Here is a 12106-nt window from a genome sequence, read left to right as displayed (position 1 = left end):
TTCCAGAGGATAAAATGAATACCAGGAGCTCAGAGAGCATCCCAAGCCCAAGGGCTTTTCCAGAGTTCCAGAGGATAAAATGAACACCAGGAGCTCAGAGAGCATCCCAAGCCCAAGGGCTTTTCCAGAGTTCCAGAGGATAAAATGAACACCAGGAGCTCAGAGAGCATCCCCAGCACAGAGCCCAGGGGTTCTATCAGAGTTCCAGAGGATGAAATGAACACCAGGAGCTCAGAGAGCATCCCCAGCACAGAGCCCAGGGGTTCTATCAGAGTTCCACAGGATAAAATGAACACCAGGAGCTCAGAGAGCATCCCCAGCCCAAGGGCTGTGCCAGAGTTCCAGAGGATAAAATGAACACCAGGAGCTCAGAGAGCATCCCCAGCACAGAGCCAGGCAGGGGAGGCAGGCAGATCAGCGATCCTTACCTCTGCAGCATGTGGTACCTCATCTCCTGACTCGGCTCTGCAGAATCCTCCATGCTGAGTGCGTGAGGAATCACCGAGCTGGGGCTGCTCGCAGCTCCTCCCTGCAGCCCTGCAGCTCACGGAGACGCTGCCAGGAGCCTCCCCGGGCTTCTCCTGCGAGCAGGGCCCATCCCGGGTGCCCCAAGCCCGTCAGCTGTGCGCGGCCGCCCCGGCCGTGCCGCCCTCGCGGTGACAGTGACACAGTGGCGGTGACGCAGCACAGGGACCGGCCTCCGTCCGTCCCTCCTTCCCTCCCTCCTGCCGTCAGCGGAGCAGCTGATCGGGGCAGGGACAGCCCGGCCGCCGTTACGCAACGAGCAGCGAGTAACGGAATGAGCAACGTAATAGTGATGAGCCCCACCGCGGCTGCTCCGGGCACCGGGGCTGGGGAGATCCCGGACCGGGCAGCACCGGCAACGGGCGGCACACCACCCACGGGAGGGATGCAGTGCCCACGGGAGGAAGAGGAAGGGATGCAGCGCCCAAGAGAGGGATGCAGCAGCACCCACGGGAGGGGAGGATGGAGCAGCGCCCAAGGGAAGGATGCAGCAGCCACGGGAGGGATGCAGCAGCGCCCAAGGGAAGGATGCAGGAGCACCAACAGGGAGGAGGATGCAGCAGCACCCAGGAGGATGCAGCACCCATGGGGAGGGAGGGATGCAGCACCCAAGGGAGGGATGCAGCAGCACCCACGGGAGGAAGGGATGCAGCATCCACAGGGATGCAGCACCCACAGAGAGCGGATGCAGCACCCAAGGGAGGGATGCTGAAGCACCCAGGAGGATGCAGCAGCACCCACGGGAGGGAGGGATGCAACACCCAAGGGAGGGATGCAGCAGCACCCACGGGAAGGATGCAGCAGCACCCATGGGAGGAAGGGATGCAGCACCCACAGGGATGCAGCACCCACAGAGAGCAGATGCAGTGCCCAAGGGAGGGATGCTGAAGCACCCAGAAGGATGCAGCACCCAAGAGAGGGATGCAGCACCCACGGGTGAACATCCGATGCAGCACCCACTGGGAACCCTGCCCGGGCGAGCACATCCCCAGCTGCTGCAGACTCTGTGACCCCAGGGGTTAAGTGCATTTGTAGGATTGCAACAGCCTGGCTGTAACAGCCCTAGGCATTGCTTGAGCCCTAGAAATCTCAGAAATAGCCCAAACACTTATGCTCACAAAACAAACCCCTCTCTCAAACGTCTCCACATCTCTAGGGTGCTTTAACCCCTTAACCCACCACCTAAGCACAACTAACCTCCTCAACAGAGGACAAAACCTTGCCTCTCACCTAACTGACCTTTCCTGATACAAAACACTCGGCCCAAAAGGACCAGCCAACCTACAGCTACAGCAGCCAGTGTGGGATTGTCAGCAGGGGCAGGGAGGGGACAGGGATGGCTCTGAGGGAATGCCACAGGCAGCTGCTGCAGGCACACACACACAGTGTGACACAGCTCCTGCAGGGAAAGCCCTGGCTTGGACCTACAGGTCAAAACAAATCAAACCTGACTCAGCTCTGACATGAATTGAGCCTCAGGATTTCAGGGACTAGGATAGAATTAAATAATATAGGATAGAATTAAATAAAGCACAGAACAGAGCCAGCCCTCCCTGCACTGCCTGGCAGACAACTTCCCTTCCCTGCTAACACAGAATGCAGCATCAGCCCAGGCAGGTCTTTAGCCCAAAGCTAGAATATTTACAGAGCCCAAATGGGTACCAGCTGCCAGGATTCCTCCCAAATAACCCAGTGCCAACAGTTTGGCAGCAGTTCCTTTTTCCTAGCCACACACCTGGCTGTTCACCTGCCATGCCAGGTGCATTTGGAACAGCAGCATTCCCAGGACACACAGCCCAAATCACTGAGCTTCCCTGCAAGCCCAAAAGCAACACCCTGGCACTCGAACATCCACTGAATCCACATCAATCCAGACAAACAGCCAAGTTAAAATCAAATTAATATCCATACTCCAGTTCCTAGAAAGAGCCAAAAGAGCTTTGCTTTTCCATCCTCATGAAGTGTAAAACTCCACATGTTCCCAGAGCAGCAGACAGCCCAAAGGCCTCCAGGTCAAGCCGTGGCACCAAGATAAAAGTGAATACCAACAACAGCAGAGAGCTGTGCAGCAGTGAGAGGAACTGGAGTCCTGGCAGGGAGCCCTGCAGTGCTCAGGTGTTGGACAGATCTGATCTGCACAACACCAGAACGGACCCTTTTACACAGCTGGGCCAGGGGGGTGTCTCACATTAAATTCACCACACTGAGATTGGTTATCTCTCAGGCAGGAGGATCAGATAAGTGAGCACGTGGCTGCCACACTGGGCTGTCCCAGCCAGGGAATCTCTGCACAACCTCCCAACAAATGAGTGAATTTAGAGAGGACATGTCTGTTAACTGAGGCTAAAGGGAATAAAATAACACCAGAATAAGAGCACAGCTTCAGAGAGGCAGGCAGAGCTATACAGTGTTTGTTCAGGGAGCAGAGCAGCTTGCAGGGAAGGACGGAGCTGCAATTCCCATGTGCAATTCCCACCTTATCAGCACAACCAGGCACAGCCACGAGGCCAAACCACCTGTTCTTTCAACAGAGAGAGGAGGAAGTCACCTTTTCACTGCAGGTGGATGAAGTTCATGGCCTTAAGCTGAAGGAGGGCAGGCTCAGGTTGGAAATTAAGCAGAAATTGCTCCCTGTGAGGTTGGGGAGGGCTTGGCACAGGGTGCCCAGAAAAGCTGGGGCCATCCCTGGAAGCACCCACAGCCAGGCTGGGACAGAGGAAATGTTCCTTCCTCACAAATCTGCCCACACAGAAGCTCCAGCACAGGGAGGGCCAGAGGGGGAACCTTTTTTGAGGGTAGAGATGAAGGGGAAGCATGACCAGAAAGTTTCCCTGTGCACCTGTGATGTGCAGGCTAAACCAGGCAGGGAGATTCCTTCAGCTGAGGGGCTCAGACAGCACAAACCCAATTCTGTTTGTGCATACAAAGGTGCAGACAGTGGATATCGATCCTGAGCCTGCAGACAGCCTGCAACAGAAGGATTTCTCCATGCAGCAGAGGAGAAATCCCCTTGGAGCAGCCCCACAGCACATTTGTGCCTCCCTGCCCACAGCTGGCCCAAACCACAGCATCAATGCTCCTCAGTGCAGCTCCAGCCACAACCTGCTGGGCTGCAAAGGAATTTTTTCATTCACAAGAGGCTCAAAAGGATCTTTCATTGCACCCAGGGCTCTGTGCAGCCACTCTAAGCAGGCACCTTGTCCCTCTGCCAGGCTGGGCACGCTCAGCCACTGCTGCCCAGGCTAAAATCGAGGCGTTTGGCCAAATTTCCTTTAGCAGATGATTAGTTCTGCTTAAGCATCCCCATAATTTATTGAGACACTGAGGAGTCCATCCAGTGTTAGGAGCAGCGAGCTAAAACTCTGTGGGCTTCATGTGAGGTAACAGCTGAACTGCATCCAAAAATTTGGCTTTCAGCTGATACAAGTGGATTGTCAGGTGACTGTGCACCCATGTCACTGCTTATGAAACCAGAGCCCTGATGGACAAACACCAGAAGACATCCACGTTTTGTTCTATTTTAAACAAGAATTTGATACAAGATACCGTCTCAGAAACTAGGAATTAAATTTAGCAATAATCAACAACGATTTATTAAACAAGACAGATGGGCCCAAAGTGCTTTCCAAGTGGCATTTATGGAGGAGTTCACTTAATTTGCCACTAAAACTTCAGAAAGGAGCTCAGAAACTCTGTCACAGGTCACTTCAAGGAAAACTGTGTCCCAGCAGGGCTGGTTGGAAGTGCTGATGGAAAATTCTGAACTCAGAGACAACACAGGCAGAAAAAGGGGAAAACAAAAAAAAAGCAGGCTTGGGTTTATCATTGAAAGGTGCAAAATGCACCAGAGACCCCCTGAACACTCAGCATGGGTGGTCACTGTCCCCACACACATTTTTGGGTGCTGATGACCCACACAGCAATGGGAAGCTCATTTTAACCCTCAGAGCAGCAGCCAGCTGGCACACCTGAAGGTCTCCATGGATGCCCAGGGCAGGAGAGCCCAGAGTGCACAACCTGTCCCGGCCAGCAACAGCACAAACACTGCCAGATCAATGAGGGCACACAAACCTGCCCTCACAGACCCTCTGGCAGCTGAGTAAATCCTGCATTTTAACTGTAATTGCTCCCTGAGGACTGCTCTGCAGCAAAGCCCCTCACCCCAAACACAGCCATCTCCATTTTAACCCTGTGGGAAAATCAGCAGCAAGTGGAAAGGTTTTTGGCAACTTCTTCCAAAAGTTATGCTCCCCTGGAGCTGCACCTTGTGTCCCAGGGTACAGAACTGCCTGTGAAATTTCCTTTATCACCTGGCACAGCGTGGTACCTTCGTGAGCACCCAAAGGAAGCTGGAAGCCAGAGCACCTCTGTCCCATTAAGTGACACAAAGTGACTCCAGGCAAGCTGTTGAACTTGTCTTTGCTGTTGTCTTTGTCTCAGTTTCTCCATCTGCAAACACGATTTAGAAATCTCCTGATGAAAGGGACAACCATTCTGAAAAGTATTTCAGCTCACCTGAGTTTACCTTAGAAAAACAGCCCACAATGCTGTAACTTTTCTATTTGAATTGGCATTTCTCTCCAATTTAACTCAAAAGTCAAGAGTTCCCCAAAGGGGCTGCCAAAGTAAGCAGGTTACAACAGAGGTGCCCAAGGTTGCACACCTATTGCACTCTGGGGCCAGACACTGTCCTGAAAGTTTCTTCCTCTGATATTTCCATTTACACACTTGTGGTTAGGAACAGAAGAAATTGGATGAGCACCTAAGCTGTATATAGTTACAGTTTCCTGCTTCAAAATCACCTTTTGTGCTGCCAGATCGTTGCACCTGGCAGGCTGTGGAAAGGCAACCCTGTGTAAATTTGCTTTAAGGTTTTGCATCAGTTGTGCAGGTGCCAGCTGGCTGGACATGCCACAGAGCAATGCACAGAGCAATGCCCCCTCTGTCCCATCTGGGGTTTGGGACTCTGTGATCCCTGAGCTTCCCTCCGAAACTGGGATGGGAAACACCAAAAAAAGGAAATATTATAACCTTTTCACTTTTCCTCAGCCTGCACAAGCAAAGGAACCAGTAAACCACAAAACAAGGATTAGCTGCTTGGTTTATATAATATCATATAAAATATTAAATACAATATTTTATATTTACATATATAATTGTGTAAATTTAAACTGGTCAGGAAACTTGCTGGAATCGAAATTCCTCCAAAAGCAGCACAGCAGAGGCAGTGAAGGGCTGTCCAGTGAAACTGGAGTGGGATCCACTCTGTCCTGGGTGTTCCTGGATTTCCTGGGATGGGAAGGCACAGGCAGACAGAGCCTGAACCTCCTGGAATATGGCAAACAAATGAAGGGTCCATGGGAGAGCAAAGCCAGGCTGCAGGACTCCAGGCTTTACTACAACCAGCACAATTTTCCCTATTCTAACCAAAAAGATTCCAGCACGGAGCCACTGATCCAACTCACTGCCAATTCCCTGGCTACACTGAAAGCAGCAAATCCATGCAAAGACAAAACAGGCAAATATTGTTCTTGCTCTCAACAAACAGGGCCCAGAAAAACCACACATGACTGAAAACTTGAAATATCCCAGTGAAAACACTTCCATTTTCTGAAACCAGGACAAGACAGGCAAGGTGCTTAAGGAATCTAGGCACAAATATTTCACTAAAACCAAAGGAAAATCCAAGTGTTTCATACAGACAAACATACAAGAGGTCATTTACAAACAGAATGCCAGAGTGACACTTGAAGCCAAACACAGGTATAAAGCTGAATTTTGGATTATCTTTGGACAGGGTAAAAAAGACTGGGGAACTTCTACTATTTTATTTAATAAATAACTTTGATTTAACCATGTATCTATACCTCATGTGGCTTAACTATTTTATTAAACAGAGAATTTTGATTTAGCTATGTATCCATACCTCATGTGGGTTAACTATTTTATTTAATGGAAAACTTTGATTTAACTCTGTATCCATACCTTATGCAGCTTATCTAATGGAAAATGGAGAACTTTGATTTAACTCTGTATCCATACCTCATGTGGGTTAACTATTTTATTTAATGGAGAACTTTGATGTAACTGTGCCCATATCTCATGTGGGTTAACTATTTTATTTAATGGAGAACTTTGATGTAACTGTGCCCATACCTCATGTGGGTTAACTATTTTACCTAATGGAGAATTTTGATGTAACTGTGCCCGTACCTCATGTGGGTTAACTATTTTATCTGACAGAGAATTTTGATGTAACTGGGCCCATACCTCATGTGGCTGGCCAGGCCATCCTGAGCGTTGGGGAGCCCCAGGTCCGAGAGGGAGTCGGAGCAGACCGAGGCAGGGGACAGGGACCTCTCCTTCTCCTCCAGCAGGTCCAGCTTCACCAGGGAGCTGGTCTCATCCTCGGAGTTGTCCTCGGACACGGAGCCGATGATGAAGCGCGAGTGAGCGTTGGCATCCACAGCCTTGCTGGCCTCAGAGGAATCCTCCATGGCTGCCCCAAACTGGGCTCTCAGCACTGCAGGACAAAGGACAAAACCAGGCCCGAGTGAACAGCCACCCCTGGAGGGCAAAGCAAGGGGCACTGGTGGGAAATGAAATGGTAAAAGGGCAGAGCTGAATTCTGAGTGTGGGATCAAAACCAGCTCTGCTCCAAGCACTGATTTCCCTGCTTGCACAAGGACTCTGAGATTCACAAGCTGCAGAACCTCAGACAAAGCTGCAGGAGGCATTAAAGGAAAAAAAACCACCAAAATAACCCCACACACCAGACCAAAACCTACAGACAAAGGCAGGGGACTCCAAGTATCAAAATTCACAGGATCAGAGAATCTCTGACTGGTTTGGGTTGGAAGGAACCTTAAATCTCATCTCATCCCCTACACTTCCACCAGTCCAGGCTGCTCCTGGCCTTGGGCATTCCCAGGGATGGCTCTGTTCCAGTATTCCAGCAGGGAATGAAAGCATTTTCTTAAAAGTCAAAAGAATAATTTCAACTGAGAAAGGAAAACAAAGGAACACCCCAGAGCACAAAGGTGGGATGGGGAATTAACATTTGATCCCCCTGCTCTGGCTGACTTTGCTGCACTCCCATGACAGCTCCAGCCAGCAGCAAACACACCATTGGGAACTGAGGAGGGCACTCACCTCTGGATATCCGTGCAATCTGCGCACTGAGCCACTTCCAAAACGAACTGGAAAAGAAAAGGATTGGGAAGTAAACATCAGGGTTATAATGAACATATCCCATGTGTGTTTTCCTGTTTACACAGTCAAAACCATCCCAAAAAACCCCACAGGCACACCACAGGCTGGCAGGCTCGCTCCAGGCACAGACTAACCCAGGAGCTAAACCTGCAGTGCCCAAATCCAGCCCTGGCAGGTCCTGCTGGTCCATCCTTCTGGAATCTTCTGAGACCTGCCAGGAACAGCGGGGTGTGCCAGCACTATCCACTGGTACCAAACCTCTCCTGTCACCTTCTGGCTGCTTCCAGCCGAACCCCAGGGAGGGAAAGGCTCATCAGCCCTGCTAATTACAGCCCCGTTAGCCAAGGGTGCAGCACCAAAACCTGGCCCGTGGTGTCACAGCAATGATGGGGCCTTAGCAAGGCCCAGAGGGGAATTTATAGCCAGAGCAATCCCCAAACACCCCACTGCTGCTCTCATCAGGGACTGAGAGCTGAGAACCCATCCAACTGGCTCATGCACTCCTGCCACCAAGGTGCCTGGCTGAATTATTCAGATCCAATCCCGTGTTGACATCACTCCTCCCACAAACTCCACTTGCCCTGTGGCCATGGGCACTTCATTTGGCAGAGGCATCATTAACCATTTTATAACTGAAAAGACACAAACATCTGTCTGACATGGACATTAAAAGCATTAAAAAATGTATTTTTTGAGGGTAGAGATGAGAAGAAAGGGAAGCATGACCAGGAAGTTTCCCTGTGCACCTGTGATGTGCAAGCTCAACCAGGCAGGGAGATTCTTTAGCTGAGGGGCTCAGACAGCACAAATCCAATTCTGTTTGTGCATACAAAGATGCAGACAGTATTTATGTGGATATTTATCCTGGCAGCAGATCCCTCCTCAAGTTTTTCATCCAGACACATTTACTGTTGGCACCGAAGAGGCTGGGATGCAGCCAAACTAACTTCAGCCCAACTTCATTGAAGAAAACCTTTCCTCATTTCAATAACTAATACATTAACGAGCAAGTTTCAAGGATTTGGGGTTTTTCAGAAGCAGAGGAACAGGAAGGGAGGTGTTTCACTCAAATATTTCATGAGAAACTATCCAACCAAGGCCAGGCAGTGCCATGCTCACCCAAGTTCACTCCAGCACCTTGTTTGTCTGACTCAGCTCCCAAAAACCAGGCTAATATCCACGAAACCCCACTCAGGTCCATTTGCCAAGGCACTTCCCAGCCCTGGGAGCCAGTCCCACAGGCAGCAGTTCCGCTGGGGTTGTGCAATCAGTGCTGCAGTGATAAGCTTGGCTTGTTCTCAGCACACCGAGAGGCCTCGTTCATATTTAAATTAATTTCAGCATTGTCCGGGGCTAAATTACACAGGGACTTTCTCAGGGATCTCCTCACTGGATTTCAGTGCTGGCAGTGAAATGCACAAGGCCATGCACTGGTATATTTCATATACAGAAATATACAGGTAAACTTCAGATATTTACAACTATGCAGGTGAATTACATATAAACATGGAGGTGTGTAACACGCACAAAAATACACTTACATTAGCTAGACTCATATAGAGGTATATTTTATAAATATACTTCTATTATATGTATAAAGGTATATTTTATAAATATACTTCTATTATATGTATAGAGATATATTTTATAAATATACTTCTATATACTTATAGAGGTATATTTTATAAATATACTTGCACTATCTATACACATACAAAGGTATATATACCAACACAGAGGTATGTTACTTATATACAAATAAAGGGGTATACTTATGTAGTTATATATATAAATAAAGGGGAATATTTATGTACCCTATATATATAAATAAAGGGGTACATTTATGCATATATGAGCTCCCTGCTCCAGGGAAATCAGCTCCACTGCCAGCAGGTGTCCAGGCATCCAACACCCAAATAAATCCGTGCTACCAGCAGGGAAAACTCTGCAGCCCAAACCCAGAAAGTGCCCGGGGCAAATCCAGCCCCACTTCACTCCTCCACAGCTCTGCTGCTACCATTACTCACATCTTTGGCTTGACCCTGAAATGCACTGGTAAGAATACCAGACTTGAGAAGTTTTATAACAGCTTCACCTTAAAATCACTTTTAATTCTGTAAAAATATACCCAGGCATGAAACTTGGGCAATGACAGGTGGGAATTAAAGCTGCATGTTTTTCTCTAACCATTCCATGTATTCATAGTATTTCAGTGGGCTCTTTCAAAGAATCACAGTAACACTTGTACCATATTGATGTGGCACATGAAAAGGAAATTATTAAAACTAGCTGGGCTCAAATGCCGCCTGATTAGAGCTGTGGCATTGCTGATCAACGCGAATCCCTTTAAAGTGACGAAATGGATTTGTGCTCTCACCTGGAGAAACACAGAAAACAACGGAGCAAAACAAAGGAAAAGCCAAATGAAAACGGTAAAAAGCAGCAGAGTGCTCACCTGTACCAGGGCTGGGGGGGCAGTTCCAGCTCGGGAGAGAAGGGAGGCTCCTGCAGCAGAGGGTCCCAGCTCTGAACACCCCGGCGCTCCCTGGCCACGCTGTTTTAACGCCCCCACGGCTGCCCCACCTGGGCCTGCCCCACCTGGGCCTGCCCTCCTGGTTAATCATTGGGCATTGCCTCATCCCCGGCCCCAAACACAGCCCAGCACAGCCCCAGAGTGCTCCAAGGGCTCCTCACAACCTTGCCGGGCACAGAAAGAGCCAAAGGTGATGGATGGAGGGTGCCCAGAGGAGGGACAGAGCATGGGGAAGGGTCTCACAGCAGAGCTGGGGGTTTGTCCAGCTGGAGCACACTGAGGGACACTCACCAGGGGCTGCAGCTCCCACTTCTGCTCCCTGTGAGCTGAAGGAACAGCTGGGGCTGCGCCAGGGCAGGGCTAGACTGGGTATGAGGAGAAAAACAACTACCTAGAACTTTCCACCTGTGGATGTAGAATGACAGAACTGTGGAACATCCTGAGCTGGAAGGGACACACAGGACCATCCAGGCCAGCTCAGACACCCCAAAATCCCACCCCGGGCATCCCTGGCAGCCTCGGGGCTGTGCCCTGGGGAGCCGGGGCAGTGCCAGCACCCTCCAGGGAAGAGCTGTTTCCCATTATCCAGCCCAAACCTCCAGAGAGCAAAATAAGAGCCTGTATTTACAGCTATCCCAGTTTGCTGAAACACTCGAGACTGTCTGAATCCCACTGTCTTGGAGAGATTTTGGCATCACTCAAACACTTTGCTGAACACTTCCTGCCTGCTAAACTGGAACAGACTCCACTCACGCTTCAGATACTTTCAAACACAGCACTTCTTCTCATTCTAAACTTCTTCAAGAATATTTAAGAGAATGCAAGGGCAAGAACAAATATTGGTTTGCCAATCTGCTTTTAAAACTTGACTGGTTTGAGCACCTCAGGGCAGCTCTCAGCCCCTCGGCGGGACCGGACCCAGACTGTTCCCAGGATGGCGAAGCTGCCCCGGGACAGCGGCAGGGTGGGACGGAGCAGGGATGGGACGGAGGAGCGATGCCCGGGCCCGGCCCGGTCCCGGTCCCGGCCCAGCCCGGCCCGTCGGTGCCGGACTCCCCGCCACCCACGTGCTGCTCCTTTCAGGCCGCGGGGAACCGGCGAGGCCACGCGAGCCACGGCACCGGCTGAGCGCGGCCCGGGCCCGCCCGGCGGAGCGCGTGGAACCGGGAGGGAACCGGGAGAGACCCGGGAGGAACCGGGCGGCGGCTGCAGCGACGGGCAGGGGCGGCTCCAGCCCGGGAGACCCCCGCCCGTCCCGGCTCGGCCCGGCCCGGCATGCCGCCATCTCCCGCCGGCACAGCTCGGCATGGCACGGCATGGCCCGGCCGCCTCCCGCCGGCGCGGCGCCCGGCCAGGTCCCGCCCGCCCGGCACGGCATGGCCCGGCCATCTCCCGCGGCGCGGCACGGCCCCGCCCAGCCCCGCGCGCCGCCGCCGCCGGTGCCGCGAGCCCCCCGCGCTCCCGGCCGCCCCCCCCCCCGGCGCGGCCCCGCCCTCACCTCACGGTGCCGGTGCAGCGGAGCCGCCGCGGGCCCCGGCCTGGCGCTCCCCGCCACGGCCCCGCCCCGGGCCCGCCCCGCGCCCGCCGGGCCCCGCCCCCGCACCGCCCCCCGGTGGTGTGATCGGGGTTACCTCGGGTCAGCCCCGCGCGCCCCGCCCCGCGCGCGCCCCGCCCCGCCTCGTTCCCATTGGCTGCCGTCCGGGCCGCGGCGGGGGGCGTGACCAATGGGGAGGTGCCGCGGGGGCGGGGCCCGTGGGGCGATGCCCGTGGCCTGAGAGACGGGCGGGGCCGCGCCGGGGCTCGAACCCGCGACCCCCGGGACAGCCGCGACCCTCG

At 52.3% G+C, this 12106-nt stretch overlaps 1 protein-coding gene across 8 annotated transcripts in view; it reads right to left on the bottom strand.

The window, feature by feature from the left end:
* ACACA (acetyl-CoA carboxylase alpha) overlaps nt 1-11888 on the bottom strand; it is a 101074-nt gene extending 89186 nt beyond the window's left edge. For 5 of the 8 annotated variants that reach the window (XM_074556947.1, XM_074556946.1, XM_074556948.1 and 2 more), the window contains exons 1-2: nt 7678-7724; nt 6796-7048 (exon numbers count right to left, since the gene is read on the bottom strand). In XM_074556947.1, coding sequence (XP_074413048.1) covers nt 6796-7022 — 227 coding nt within the window. In that variant the 5' untranslated portion in view covers nt 7023-7048; nt 7678-7724. Of the gene's footprint in view, nt 1-428; nt 899-6795; nt 7049-7677; nt 7725-10192; nt 10337-11768 lie in introns of those variants that run through there. The other 3 variants (XM_074556951.1, XM_074556949.1, XM_074556950.1) reach the window with 3 other exon arrangements.
* Between the last annotated feature and the right edge of the window lie 218 nt (nt 11889-12106).

This window comes from Zonotrichia albicollis, chromosome 22 (genome assembly GCF_047830755.1).
Source record: "Zonotrichia albicollis isolate bZonAlb1 chromosome 22, bZonAlb1.hap1, whole genome shotgun sequence".
Lineage (NCBI taxonomy): Eukaryota > Metazoa > Chordata > Aves > Passeriformes > Passerellidae > Zonotrichia > Zonotrichia albicollis.
The sequence above is the reverse complement of the archived record's forward strand: the minus strand, read 5'-3'. Positions and strand labels throughout refer to the sequence as shown.